Source organism: Helicoverpa armigera, chromosome 4 (genome assembly GCF_030705265.1).
Source record: "Helicoverpa armigera isolate CAAS_96S chromosome 4, ASM3070526v1, whole genome shotgun sequence".
In the NCBI taxonomy this organism is placed as follows: domain Eukaryota; kingdom Metazoa; phylum Arthropoda; class Insecta; order Lepidoptera; family Noctuidae; genus Helicoverpa; species Helicoverpa armigera.
Window position 1 is genome coordinate 13,750,272 of NC_087123.1, and position 15,279 is coordinate 13,765,550.

The 15,279-nt window shown below is 33.3% G+C and overlaps 2 protein-coding genes across 2 annotated transcripts; one reads left to right on the top strand and one right to left on the bottom strand.

Moving 5' to 3' along the window:
* Window positions 1–125: 125 nt before the first annotated feature.
* LOC110375284 (gonadal protein gdl) lies at window positions 126–1,879 on the top strand. Its single transcript, XM_021333337.3, has 4 exons — window positions 126–324; window positions 478–638; window positions 1,100–1,233; window positions 1,729–1,879. Exons 1-4 carry the CDS (start codon window positions 242–244, stop codon window positions 1,858–1,860), a joined length of 510 nt encoding a protein of 169 aa, XP_021189012.1. The 5' UTR covers window positions 126–241; the 3' UTR covers window positions 1,861–1,879.
* A 722-nt stretch (window positions 1,880–2,601) lies between these two features.
* Window positions 2,602–14,983, bottom strand: LOC110375219 (1-acyl-sn-glycerol-3-phosphate acyltransferase gamma). Its single transcript, XM_021333264.3, has 8 exons — window positions 14,814–14,983; window positions 13,914–14,130; window positions 13,517–13,689; window positions 10,618–10,779; window positions 9,138–9,338; window positions 7,810–7,947; window positions 5,984–6,203; window positions 2,602–5,430 (listed from the first exon to the last, which is right to left on the bottom strand). The coding sequence occupies exons 2-8, from the start codon at window positions 14,092–14,094 to the stop codon at window positions 5,354–5,356; spliced, it is 1,152 nt and encodes a 383-aa protein (XP_021188939.3). The 5' UTR covers window positions 14,095–14,130; window positions 14,814–14,983; the 3' UTR covers window positions 2,602–5,353.
* Window positions 14,984–15,279: the final 296 nt, after the last annotated feature.

Below are 15,279 nucleotides of genomic sequence, written 5' to 3' on the forward strand. Positions count from 1 at the left end.
TCACATTGATTGTCAATGTCAATGCCACTGTCAGCAGTGTTTTGACAATAGGTCAAGGTCATAATATTTTATTTTGTTTTCAATAATAAGCAGTAATTCACCAATTCTTGCTTAGCTATTATATTAAGTAAATATTTGTAGGCGTACAGTAACCTCTATAATTTGGCAGTTCCCCAATAACATCTTAGTATTATGTAAATAAACATTAATTTGGAAGGTATCAAACAGTGGTTTCTCAATCATGGATCCCACTCCTGAAGCTTTACAAAGAAAGCTGTATTTTCTACTGGAACAGCTGCAAGATATGGCACGTGAATTACCTCCGTAAGTAGATCCGATTAATAGCATATGATTTGACCACCTTTGTCTCTAGACTGTGTACCAAAATTCTTATAAATCGCTGTGCTAGTTTTGGCGTAAACGCTTGAAAGGTAGATAGAACTACTTTCGTAATCGTTTAATACATTTTCATTCCAGCAAATACCAAATGAGAGTACCAATTGAATTACTCTCTGGATTAGCAAACTGCCTCCTTAATGAAACAGTCTTTGAAATAGTGAAAGGTCTTATGGAAATCCAGCATGTAACAGAGAAACATTTATTCCAACAACGGCAACAAATTATCAACAAACACAATAGTAAGGAATATTTTGTTTAATACTGTTCATTATTTAGTAATAATATTAGAGGACATAACACAACACAACACGGCTGTTATTGTGCCGATTGTCGTTACGGCCAATGGTTTAATAGCCAAGAGCCTCGACGAACCCCTCAGGAGGCTCTCGTTAGGCAGCTGGATCAAGGGACTGATTCAGAAGGCAGTACTCCTTGATACGGCACGTATTGTGAGGAGGTTACTGTCTCTGGGACCCTAACCGCCGGTACCTTGGACCCTGTGCCCGATATCGGTGGCAACCTATTTTTTATATTTTTAAATGTTTTTTACTTTTGTATTTAAAAATGTAATAAATATGTGCGAGAATAAATAAATGAACGAAAATTAGAGGACATAAAACACATTGTGACAAATTAATAAAAGTAAATCAACATTCTTGCAAGATACAATGTTAAATGACCACCCATTATAATATTCCAGTGGAAATTCAAACTATGATGAATAATACTCCAGCAGCAGATCAGCAAAGTCTTCAGAAAGCAATATTATTATCAAGACATAGGGAAGAGCTGAGGCAAACTGATATGAAATTAGTTCTCCAATTAGACCAAAAAGTAAGTTAGAATCGTTCTATATTAATATCACTACATAGTATAAAACAAAGTCGCTTTTTCTGTCCCTATGTCCCTTTGTACGCTTAAATCTTCAAAACTACACAACCGATTTTCATACGGTTTATTTCAATAGATAGAGTGATTAAGGAGGAAGGTTTATATGTATAATAACATACATTAAATAGTGGGGAAATACTGTTATCCTGTGCGAAGCCGGGGCGGGTTACTAGTTATATAATAAAGAGGAAACTTTGTTTTTGTTTGTTTGTACCTTAAAAACTGTTGGAAAGCTAAACAACAAAGGCTATGTTTCGTCTGGAAACTTAAGATGTTCCTGTACTGAACCCCCCGGAAAGCAACTAGTCAAAAATAAACTCATTTTTCAGTCAAAAATTGGTAACAGGTAACTTGATCATTATAACTATCCACTCCACACAAGTAAATAACAAAGAGGAAAACCTTTTTAATATATTTTTTATAACTGTTTTGTTACAGGTCAGTGACCAGCAAGTAACTTTAGAAAAGGCTGGTGTCCCAGGCTTTTTTGTAACCAATAAGCCCATAGAAGTTAAGGTACAAATGTATCTCCTTGATTTTATACTCAGACTAAGTAATATGGAAATATAGGAAATAAAGAAAATGTTATCTTTTATTTCAAAATCACTTATCATTGTGTGATCTGTAGCCTTATTCGCTAACTCCACTGACAGCTCGCAGATATCATCAATTGGTAAAGTGTACATTAGTAAATTGTCAAACAGCTATTTTCTTATTCGCTAACGCCAGTTACCAAATGAGATGACGTCATCAGGCTGATATCCACCATGACTCATTTTGACAGCTGTTTCTGTATCGATAAACGTTATATTGCGATTCCGTAAGCCCAGTGGACATAATGGATAATGGATAAAAAAATTGAGCTGTCAAATTGTCATCGTAGTTTTGGCGTCAGCAACCGTGTAACGATATCCACCGATATCCACTTCATGCTATACAGAATACCAATGTTTTGAACTTATCGGTTGACATCAAAGTTCCGATGACAACTGAGGCCAGTTGACATCTGAGAATTGGAAAGTTAGCGAATAAGCCAGCTGATCAATCTCCTTTAGAAAATTTCTCATTTATATAGTCAAACAGTTTTTAATATCTACGACTAGCCGTTTTCCCGCGGTTTCACCCGCGTCCCGTGGGAGCTACTGCCCGCACCGGGATAAAATATAGCCTATGATAATCACAGATAATATATCTAATGGTGAAAGAATATTTAAAATCGGTCCCGTAGTTTTTGAGTTTATCCATTACAACCAAAAAAACAAAGTTTTGCTCTTTATAATATTAAGTTTGGATAAAAATAAAACAGTGAGATAAGTAGTACAAGTTTAATAATAATAATAAACATACGTACAAAGTTACAACATCTATGTTATCTATTGAAATGAAATTAATCAACCATAGATACAAGTCTATAATAATTTACACAGTATTGTGCTATGTTCGTAGAACTATGAATCGTGTCAATTTGGCATATCACAAGTATGTAAAGTCGCATATGTGTAGATCAGTATATTTCTGACCAACCACTTTTTGTTGTAACATTTGCCCATTCATCATAAACGCTAGCGACAGCAGTATTTTTAATCACATACGACTTTAAAACGATTTCTAATCCAAACTATAAGATACCTATGTTAAACTATAGAAGCAAAGCAGCCTCTTCGTCTAGTATGTACCTGATCAATAGGCCTGTTAACAAAGACGTATTTACTCATCATTTTATGACCAAAAAATATTGGACAAGGAGCCGTAACGTCACAAACCCCCACGCTCTATCTTTTTATATTTTTTTGCAAACATGGCGTCCAATATTTATTGCTAATCAAATAGACTGAATTAATCAGAATCACTAATTTTAATACGCCTATTGAGTAGGATTTTTTGACAACAAAAGCATCTTGTAAATGTAATAATAACTGTCTCTATCACATCATTGTCAACAGCGCATTCCTGGGAGCCACCTACATCTACTTCTACTATATATTTGTAACAATGCAATATTTTAACATCTTTGTGCATTATATCCTCTGAAAAATAGCAATATCGAGACCATAATACTTACACTATATCTAATAAATGCAATTATACTGAAAAAACGTTGGTATATAAAAGTAGAGTAGGCTTGCTTATCTTGTTCTGGTTATTACTAGAAAATAATACCTGATTTTCATCTCAGATAACACTCATGATAACGACAGTTTTTACAAGGTGCCAATGTAGGTCAAGGTATCTTGTAATAAGTTTACAAATCAAAAGTACATCAGACATATCAAAAATATCGGTATTACTTGTAGGATTTAGAGTTAAATTATAAATACTTCTAAAAGACATTATTAGGGTTCGTTTTAACCTTCGTAGTTCGATACCCTAATGAGAAACTATGAAACAAATATTCCATAGTTTATTTTCAATGTTACACAAGCCAAATCAAAATATTTTGAATTGTTAGAAAATTCGTTGAATACAAACTAGTGGAGCTAGTTAACGAGAATGTGGCTTCAAGTATTTGGGGGGGAATCGAATACTATAGCGACATAAGTTATGAGTTATTTATTACTTTTAATCACGCATTATATATCCAATTCAAAGAAACTCAAGTAAAATTTCAGCATGGAGCGACTTCGGGATTAGAATTATTTTTAGTTTCAATACAATATTAGTTTATGTACTCATAAAAAGTTATAATTTGCTGTTATTCAAAGCAAGTTTAGCGTTAATGTTTTACCCCCACTCTCGTTCTATTTATAATTACATTTCAAAATTTTCAAGGCATTACACAATATCGTAGTAAAAAAAACATAAACCTTAAAACACTTTCACACTTAGAGAAAAAAAAAACAAAATTGCACGTACAATCTAAAGTTTACAACATTTTGTGCTTTGTTGAATGTATATTTTGTGCATAAATATTTAATCATCCTTGACTATCTACTGAAGAATATTCAATTTTGGATTTTTATTTATTTTTTTCTTTGCAAAATTTTGTTAGTCCTTTTAGAACCACAAAAAAAATTGAGTTCATTTGTGGCGTACAGTTCATGCTGTCAAAACTATAATTTTTTAGTTTTTAACAGTTTATCTTGTATACCTACACGACAGTTCCTACAAAATAATGTAATTTTAACATTTTCAATCCAATAGTTAGGTACATAATTTTACTCAAACTATATCTAATAAGACCAATGCACCTCTTAGATGTTCACTACTCTAGAAATCAAATCGGTACCTTCACCACGGATTTTAAGGATAATATATAATATACTTACATGATTTTATCAAAGAGAAATAGAAATTTAACGATATCCAAATGATTTTTTTTTATAAAAATAGAAAATACGGAACGCATTTTAGTTTGTAATAATTTCATCTTGGTCTATTTGTAAATCACTACTATAATTTTCGCTTAGTTCAGTCCTAAATTTATCCATAGTAATAATTTAATCGGTTCAATTCCGATAGTAACGGTAGAAACAAGATAATAATGCAATGAGTAATCTAAGACTTTACATTTATCGATTATTTAACTTCTTCAGATTAGCGGTATCGTTGTTGTAAATTAATATATTATTAGGTATATAATTTAAACTTTACATAATAACAGATAAAAGAGCATTGCGCAGAAAATACAACATATCGAGACATACGCTTATCGTATCTACACATGTCAAAAGAATATTCATGTAACAAAATAACAATAAATAAACTGAACAGTCACAGTAATACTTCGTAACAAATTAAACAATGCAGTAGTCTTCAATATTTTTGTATCAAAAATTAGCAGCTTCTTTTATGATGATTTTTACATATTAAACAATAAATCATACACTAAAGTACAACTTCAACATTTCAATACACACAATACACCCTTTGCTCATTTCATTATTTATTTTTAGTATTTTCAGCCAAGTATTTGCTATGTTTATTTATAAACAGAACAGGATGGTACATACAATGTATGTAACTACATGATCTAGTTTGTATTCTTTTAATATAAAATATAGTATACAGTACAGGTATTAGATGTAGAATACAATGTAAAAGAATGAATACTGCAACAGGTACGTTACTTCTTTTCTGTTCCGTAGGAAGATCCTTGACTGATTTTAGACATTCCGATAGATTTTTGAAGGAGGATGAAAACTGAAACAAACATTTATGTTTTAATTTCATGCACAGTGCATAGACACATAACTTATCGACTTTAATGCTGAGGCAAAACGTTGTCATATTTTGTCTCAACCACAAAATAAATATGCAACCTACCACCTACTATAGGTACATTTTATGATACATCATCTCTATAAGTAATATTTGGTGCCTGCAGTCAAGGCATTACAATAATATATTCATGGAACAAGACACTATAGCTATACTTGTAAACTGCTGCTATTTGTAAAGTTGAGTAAACAACGTCATTGCTTGTTTAATTTATTATTGACTTTCAATACACCCCTCAATTGTTTGCAAATATGTCATTTATTTCACATCTTACATACAATTTGTTCAAAGGTCAAAATTGAATGGAATATGAGGTGAAACAGGTCGAATGACATCAATAGTCCTTTCGTGAAGGGGCCATTTGGACAAGCATTTTTTATGTATTTTTTGCACCAAAGTTACGCATTAAACACCCTTCCACTTTACCACGAACAGATAAACAGACCCAAAAAAGAGCCTTTTATTATATACTTACATGCTCCAAATATAGCGCAGGCAATGGAGAAATAAAGGAGTTTTCCGCTGAACAAAAGGCCGAGCAAGTAATAGAGCATCGGAGTGAGGGTGACGACTGCCCAGCCGAGCGCATTCACCAGAGACCAGATGGGCGGAGGCACGGTGAACGGCTCCGTTCGTTCAACTCCAGATTCCGTGAAAAAGTCCCCGGTATTGAAGAACGAATCTTGCATTTTGTCCTGGAAAAAAGTAGGTATTATTATTTATCTGAGTGAGAAAACACTAGCTTTTCACCCGAGCACGTCCCCGGGATCTCCTTCACACGTACCCGAACAAAACATGACCCATGTTACTCGAGAATAGTCTAGCTTCCTAACAGTGCAAGAATTTTTCAAATCCGTTCAGCAGTTTTGAAACCTTTAGAGTAAAACAACAAAATGTTTCCTCTTGAAATGAAAATGAATCACTAAAATTGGTGCTAAAGGCAAGACTGCAACCAATGAACCGATTTAGTACCAAAAAAAGGCAGGCAGGTAGAGGAAGAGTGGAGGTCATTGGCTGCTTGCATTTATTAATGAAATAAGATCCTGCGAAACTGGTGACCGTGACTGACTGGTGACACCGCGCGAAATAAGAGTACCTATTCATTTAATGATCATAGGATACATCAGATCGGTTTTATATTACCTACGTTAGCTGTTCCCCCGCTGTTTCATCGGCATGGGGAACTCTTCGAGTACCGGGACAAAAATAGCCTGTTCCTAGAGGATAGTCTAGCCTCCTACCTAATAGTGAAAGAATTTTGGTTCAGTAGTTTCGGAGCCTTTAGGGTAACAAGCATACGCTAACATGTGGCATATTGCCCGATCCTCATATTGACGCATACAACATACGCGCTTAAGCTAGCATCTACTGGTACATAAAATATTTGAGTGCATATTTGGCACGTGGTCCTAGGCTATAATAGAGACGCAATAGCATACTAAGTTGCATTGAATACTAATGAAACTGGATATCAGCATAACATTTATTTTGAATCGCACATTTGCAACGATGATAATCGTTTACGATGGTAAAAATGGCATACTGTGGTGGAAATACCATTTCTGTCGCAATGATATCATATTTACACTGGAAATTACTGAAACGCTAGTTTAAAGTTAAATGTAATAAACAGCGTCCATTGCGTTATCCTTTACAATTTCACTATTTCTCAATAAAAAGGATTACTACAATTTTGCGTGTTCTAGATTTTTGTATTCACGCATATATAAGTGTCTAATAAATTATGTCGTAATAACTGACTCGCACCACACTAAATTCAAGGTTTAATTACAAAACTTTGCATAACATGTGTACAAAACAAATATCTATTTTTAGATGTGTAGGTGCGAAGCTCGCGTGCATTCATCAACATAGGTAGGCAGTCGGGAACTCGTTTCGGAAATATGTTATTGCGGTAGTTAAGGCCGGCCACTGACTTGTGTCATGTGTGGTCTAGATCGTTGGCGACATACACATACAGTACTAATACTAACTGTATCCTGCAGTTTCAACCGCATTCTCGGATTCAGAATTTCTCGGATTAAAAAAACTTAAATTGCAGGGACGTTTAGGAACAATAATGATTCCTATAATTACTGTTTTGAAGTTTATCCCTATGAGGGTATTTCGAAAACGAATTATTTTAATTGCTGAAAATTTTTTGTTGTTCATGTGGGAGCTTAACACCTACCTGGGCTGTGGCATAGCATTTGGCGAGCTGCGGATTCTTCCAAAGAGTTACCAGGGTGCATAAAGTCTGATTTCCCATATCAAGTGTCCATTCTATACAAAAGTACGTACCTTTACAACGAAGAGGTCGTGCAACCATTTGGCTGCTTCTGCTTCGTCTACTGGGATATTTTCCACCGGTATCCGCTCGATGTACAAATGGGCGTGCACCGGCTTGCCATACAGCAGACTTGTTAATGTAGGCGGAGTCTGCAAATGCATTTTATCATTTAAAAAAGTTTATATTTCATATTTCCAAAGAGTTCTAATACTACAGAGAAGGGGTTTATTATGCATTTGTAAATATGAAGTGTTAAAGCACCCATTTTTTTTCGATCAATTACATTCTTGAAATAACACCATGTGAAAAATGCGTTTTAAGTTTTTCAGTGGTCGCAAGGTTTACGATTGGTCATTGGCCCGTAATTGACCACTACAAAAACTGCGTCATTAGCATGGCTGAACGTGAATGTTTGGGCATTGACGTTGAACCATCAAAGTTTTTTATTTGGCCACAATCAACGCGGAATAAGTAGCATTCTATACCCTAGGAAGCAGAAGTTCGATGTCAAACTATAAACATGTGACCATCAATGTTTCCAATATAGTTTTTTAAGAATTGAATAGTATTCGACCTGATTAGAACCACAATAGGGCCCTAATCAATATTAGCATACTCCACTATCATAATCTAGGTAAGTACTTTACGAGTATCTCGACAAGAAAATCCACAAATTTATAATTTGTGGATTTTCTTGTCTGTTAAATGTCGTAATTATCTCATAATTGACAGTATCATAATTAAACAATAACACTGCAATAGTATATGATAATACTATAATAGTACTTATTATCTGCGGTCTACATTGAGACGTTCTTAATGAGTCGCGCAGTAGACAAAACATTATTTAAACATTGACCAGTCCCAATCAGGTTATGCAACTGTTAATTAATATTAGTAGATATGAACTGCGTTGTTTATTAGGCTGAAGTTTCGAAGGGTTAGAAAAGGCAAAGGTTTATCATGTCGATCAGAGGAAAAACATGTTACGATTTGACTAATGCATATTTTTTATCTGAAATTATTACATAACGTGGATTATCAAGTGTTTTATAATCAAAACGACGTTTTGATCTGTTGCAGAATTTAGTAGCATAAATCAAGGATTACCAAGTTGATTATATTTGGCAATGCAACGATGACGATTGTTAATTTGGTAATAGAGACTCATTAAGGTTTACCTCAGCAGATATACCAAAACAAAAAAACAGCGCTTAAAATATTAAGAGCTATCCAAGTCCCAAGGACCTTCATTTAAAGTGATTTAAAATAAATGTTTTTTTAACAGCTTGTCGAAATAATCATTATCGTTTACTAAAGTATTGTTCAAACGTCTTACCTTACTATCCTTCTCGAAGGCCAACTGTATGTTGTAAATAACAGGTATTTTTCCTCTAAAGAACTGTAGGCTTGTTGTAAAACCTCTGGTACGGGGCGTTAAGTGATGTTTCAGAAGAGGTAGATTCTTCTCCTTGGCGAAACTTAACGAGGCTTCATGCTTCTTCTTTGTGTACCGAGTTCCTTCAGGAGTCATTAGTAGCTAGAATGGGAGGAACACAAATGTTATATTCGGTACATCACACAAAAATTGTAAAGCCGAAAGTTTGTGTATGTGAAGGGATTCTGATGATATTTGGCAGTAATTTAGCTTATAAATTATATAGATATATAGTGTTATAAATAAAAGTTATAATACATCGGTGCATAATACGGTGCATGAAGTTGTTTCCACAGGAAGTGAAACCAAAGGCAATCAGAAATAAATATGATATTCTCGAAATTAAGTCAATGCCACGCTTAGGGAAAATTCCATTGCTTATCGTGCGCGGCAAATCAACGTAGCTGACGAATAAAACAGCTAAATGAAGTTATTTTTATTTACAAGATTTATAAATAGATCGAAATATTTTTATTGGAAAATTGCAGTGCATTTCATTTATTTTTTAGTTTTCAGAGAATAGGCTAGTTTCCTAAAAAATAATAATTAGTCCGTCTTGTAGATTGTCCAAAATTAAGCGATACGTATTTTTTCTTTTTTAAATTGGATCAGAACTTGTTAAGATATAGCGTGTTAAAGTTGAGTGTGACGTCACAAGTTGCTACAATTTTCAGGACACTGTGACGTAAAGGCCCCACTCCTAATTTTTGAAGTGTATTATCTTTGTCATTTTATGTTTAATTAAAAAAAGAAAAAATACGTATCCAATATTTTTTGATTATCTAAAAAGCGGACTAAATATTATTTCATTATTTCGACCCTGGACACTACCCTATTATAGGGACAGGAAAATTGCAGTACTCGAGTTGGTAAATAGTTAGCTGGATTGGATAAAAGTATCCGTGCACTTATTTGCTACGATACTGTGGTACCTAATCGAGTAACTTATGCGTACATAAACCAACAAACATGTTTTACCTAATTTACATTAAATGTATTACTTATCAGTAAAAAGTATTGTTATTTTTACTTTCATCAGTAAACACAGAGGTCGTGACCAAAATAGTTTATGTTGTTTTAACTGTCAACAATTAACCGGATACAATAGCCGCCTATTTCTGATAACTTTGGCCGAAAAGGTCACGAAAAGCTAGTAGCCATGTCAAAATATTATTGTAAACATAGTGATAATAATATGAAAATAGGATTCAGAAAACGTACAAATATATAAAAAATCGATGAAACAAATAAATAATGTACAGATCACCTCAATTATAGGTACCTACAAAGTTGACAATGATTAATTTCTGATTATATTTATTTTATCAGGATTATAAGTATGCATGTACCCTTTAGACAAACAATTTTGAAGATAACTCACCCATACAGGATCCGGATAGTCACACAATTCTGATATCTGATGTTTAATAGTTTCCTTATCTTTTTCATAAGATCTTTCTAGAAATACAAACTCGGAAAATTTCCACATCCAACCGATTGGAGGTAAGTATTGGATGGATTTTTTTGCATAAGCCTTGCAATTCTGTAACAAAGATAAGATATTTAAATATGTACCTACATAATAATGATACACAATGATTGTTTCAAGAGAGATCCTAATGCATATTTTTCAATTTGTCTATTCTAAAAGTATAGTTCAAAACATGTTAAGAATGTTCAGGACATTTTAGCTAAACAAGTTTTCAGTATTTTCGTCTCCAAGGCGAAATACATAATTAGGTACTTTTATAATATACAATACTGAGAAGTCCAGAACATAAAGTTGCTCTAGCAAGTCGGGATTTGGATATACACCAAATGGATCATGCATGTTAAGAATACAGATGAGACCCAAACAATTATAAGTTACTTATTGTTATTGACTGTTGATATTAATATGCTTGCTGAAAATTTACACTGGTTGAATTGCCTTGCAGTTGCCTTCTAAATGGTGACTCATGACTGCAATAATATGAATTTAAATTGGCGATAAATAAACGGGACATGTACGAGTGCTATTAAGGAAAGCCATATATTATCTAAACATTAATTATTATTATTATTCGTGTTTGAATAAATCCAACTTAATTAAACCCTTTTCTGAAAATAATACTGTCGTTATCTGCGGTCTTTGTCCTGTTTCCTTGACCTGCTCGAATATGTTTGAAACGGACTTCGAACCTACATTGGCAGAGGCAAAGGTAGGTATTTTTGGAACCATATTGTTTTTTTTTCCTAAATCAACAAAAATGTCAGCTGAGTGCGAATCGGGCTCGCGCATCGAGGGATCCATACCGTCATTTATATCTTCTAAAGTATATAAAAAGTCACAGATTACATATTATGTAGGTACTGGTTTTTCTCTCATTTTTTTATTGAAGCTTGCCATCAGCCCATTATTCTTTAGCAGCAATATGCACAGCTATAAATAAGTGTACGAGTAGGTACGTATTAACTACTGATTGTACTTGTACTGCTGAAAACCAGCGCCGCGACTCTGTCTCGCATAGGGTCGCTGCATATGCTGAGCGAGGGCCATTTCGCGTGATCGTGACGCATATTTTCCTTTTTCCATTCTCTTCTTTTTTTCGTTTTCATTCCTGTTTTGTTTTATTTTTGTGAGCTTTTATATGTATTCGTTTTTGTGTGTGCGTCACGAACGCGAATAAACGTTTTGATTTGATTTGATTTGATTTATTGTAATGTCTAATTATGTCAGACATTTTTATCATACACACGACATAGATATCATTGATAATGTGTAATTTGTTAGATTTCATTCTCTGTAAAACTGAACGTATCTGTATTTAGACCTCGTTGGCCATGACCATCGATCGAACGTAGATTCGAGAAAATATTACCAACCAGGATATGGATTTGTTAAGCGATTATACGTTTGGATTATTAATTATCACTGTTTTATAGAAGAGGATTACCGATATTGTTCCTAAAGTACGTTTCTAACGGACAGGTGCGATTGTGTAGTATACGTACACACGAACCCAAGTACAGCCTTTAGCCATAATTAGATGGATTAAACGACTATAATCTTTAAGTAGATATGGTTGACGTTCGTTGGGGGAGGCTTACGGTCAGCAATGGACGGTAATTTTCTGATATGATAACTAAGCCCAATCTGTCGATTGATAGTCAGAAATATCTCATCATATCGCGACCCACATTGGGAAGCTATTACGGAGCTTCAAACGACCATAAATCACGTGCTGGTATCTGGTGAGGTCGAAATGAAACCATTACGCAGAACAAAAGGAATAATTAACTTAAGTTATTTAAGAATATGCTGCAAAAAATACTATGAAAACTGTGCGTTATTTTAAACAGATATTTTTTGCGATTTTTTTGCAGAAGTCAAATGATTCAGCGTGCCAGCTGTGACTTCGATGTTTATCTTTTTTTAAATGAACACATTAGGTACCTATCTTGATTTACTATCACAAGTCTGAACCATTCTGGTACCTAAATTGAGTTAAAATTACTGTTATCATTGTGATCGCATAGTGCAAAGTACTTTATGTGATTTATTATACACATTTCGAAACAGCGAAACTAAGCGCGTGACCTAATTAATTTTCTATTAACAACGGAAAGAAGGCCTGTTCTGAAAGGATGGACTCAAGTCCGATGATTGGTACATTGCACGCTCAATAACATACGCTTCCGAGTTTGTACATGAAACATTGAAACTATTTATGTATGTTTTATGTATAAATAATATAAAATAAATAGTTTTCAATAAAATTATTTAATTGTTGCTGCGTGTTTAGTTATTTTCCTCCTAATAATCCAGCATTGAAAGAACTCTTACTATCATTGAGTCTCTGACACTGTAGGTCACTGACCCTATCTTTTTATGTAAAGGTCAAGGCTATGCTACTATATTAAAGAATGTTGGTACAGAGTGTCTGAGTATTAGTAGGGAGATGTGTGGTACATAGCTAGATTATAAAGTTATTAACAATTAAGTTATACTAGCCAGTACACAGTTCCACCGTTTCACATTACATTCAATTAGACATCACATTAATCAATTCAAAATTCAATTCAATTCAACACAAAATTCAATTTATAATTCGTTTATATGAGGTATAAAAGGATTATAAAATGAATGATACCAATGTTTTTTTCGATTTCTTATAAATGCTTTATAGCATCAATTATCACGAGCAGTTCTGCACTTCACAATGGCTTAGATAAATGCTGCAGAATATCAAATATGTGAGCAGTTCTGAGTAAATACTTAAAATCAAAAGTATACTTACACCCAAAACTCCTATGGTGTTGCAGAAATGCCATCCCATGAGCCAGTCTATTTCATAACTGTGGTTCATTATAAGGTACCCATGTTCTTTACCATAGTATTTATCGTATTCATCTTTCTTAATGTAGATAGATAATTTTGTTTTTGACCACCATTCTGTCATAAACACTAACTCTGAAAAAAAAAAAGGAATATGATAAAGTGTGTCTTTTTATTTCAAGAACAAATTCTTTTTTTCATGGAGAGACGTTGGTATTTTTTTTTAAGTATGTTTAGGGTGGGTTTTGTAATGAGGATCGAACATGAAATAGCAAGTGGCTCCACTAACCATGGCTCTTCCATGAGAATAATGGTTAATTGTTCCAATCTAAATAAAGAAAACATACACCAATACTTACGACTATAAAATGAATATGACAGATAATAGTTTATCTTTCTATACAAAGTTTTATTGAACGGCCTGAGTCCAAAGTATAAAACACCTTGTATAAAGGTCAGAATCAAGCCCGACGTGAAGTAAGATATTGCAAAACATAGATGAACAATCGTAGATTGCTTTAATATATTTAGGTTTATCATTTTGAATGTGTCACCTTATTCTTGTAGTCATGAAATCTAAAACAAAAAATAAGTTAAAATCATTAAAATTACACATAATTGATAGTACATAATCATTGAGAAATTATAGACAATAATGTACACAGTTATTTTTATTTACATTTCAGGAATATGAAATAATAGTTCAAATATTGAATTGGAAAATTCTTATAAAATCTTTAGGGTTATTTCCATTGATTCAATTGTTACAGAAATAAGTTTTGTCATTTGATGAACAGAGAATAATAAAATTCGAGAAAATAATTCCCAATCCACCTAAACCCTTTAGATTTCCTTTTTACAGTTACATAATGTAATAATTGTCAGTTTGCTATGAATACAATTTGCAATAAATACACAGTTACATTGTGTAACAGGTAAGCTCATAATAGTTTAAATAAAATGAGTTAGCACGCACTTTTATGTGAATAAATGAAGTCAAGTCCTTGAAATAACTACTCACTTTATACATAAATAACGTGATTGTATTTCAATCAGCACATGGTTCACAAGCACAAAAGATTTTTAGTCACGTAGAAATGGTAATTCCAAGGAATTAACTTATAGTTCACATAAACAAATAAATTTATGATATTCGCAATAAAATTTAGAAAATCGTATTGACAGAAAAGGCAGATTCAGATTGCAATTTGGAAAGTAGAATTTTGTTTATTCTATCAGCACAAGAAAAAAATATTTACCATGTCAATAATTTTTTTACAAAAATATCAGAGGTAGACACCACACAGTTCGGTAAACAAATTACAACAAATCCGTGCGATTCCTACCCGAACACCGCTAATTTTAATAAAAATATTGAAGGTTGCTATGTGAACAGCGAACTCGTTCGTTCGTAAAGAGAGAAAGCACAGATTACAAAAAACGTAACTTAACGATATTAGTGAGGTGCCTTGTCTCAAAAAATCCAATACACCAGTAAGGACCTGGGTTAGGTTACTGCATAATAATTTTCGGGCGGAAGTGGTTTGGATCTTTAGAATCTGCATCAGTCTTTATAGATTTTCATTTTGTTAGCAGGTTCTACAACTTGGGCCTCCATATACTAATACGGTTATTTATGCAGTAAGGGGGTCTGCCTCTACCCAACGAGAAAATATTAAAAATAAAACTGACTCAGGTGACAGTTGACACTATATGATTTGACAA

Excerpts from the sequence above, each read along its gene's own strand:
- LOC110375284 (XM_021333337.3), top strand. The coding sequence starts at position 242 with ATGGATCCCACTCCTGAAGCTTTACAAAGAAAGCTGTATTTTCTACTG. Across the intron at positions 325-477 it reads ATGGCACGTGAATTACCTCC|CAAATACCAAATGAGAGTAC; the intron begins GTAAGTAGATCC and ends TTTTCATTCCAG. Across the intron at positions 1,234-1,728 it reads TTCTCCAATTAGACCAAAAA|GTCAGTGACCAGCAAGTAAC; the intron begins GTAAGTTAGAAT and ends GTTTTGTTACAG.
- LOC110375219 (XM_021333264.3), bottom strand. The coding sequence starts at position 14,094 with ATGATAAACCTAAATATATTAAAGCAATCTACGATTGTTCATCTATGT. Across the intron at positions 7,948-9,137 it reads CCTTCGAGAAGGATAGTAAG|ACTCCGCCTACATTAACAAG; the intron begins GTAAGACGTTTG and ends ATGCATTTGCAG. Across the intron at positions 5,431-5,983 it reads CTGCGCTATATTTGGAGCAT|TTTTCATCCTCCTTCAAAAA; the intron begins GTAAGTATATAA and ends TGTTTGTTTCAG.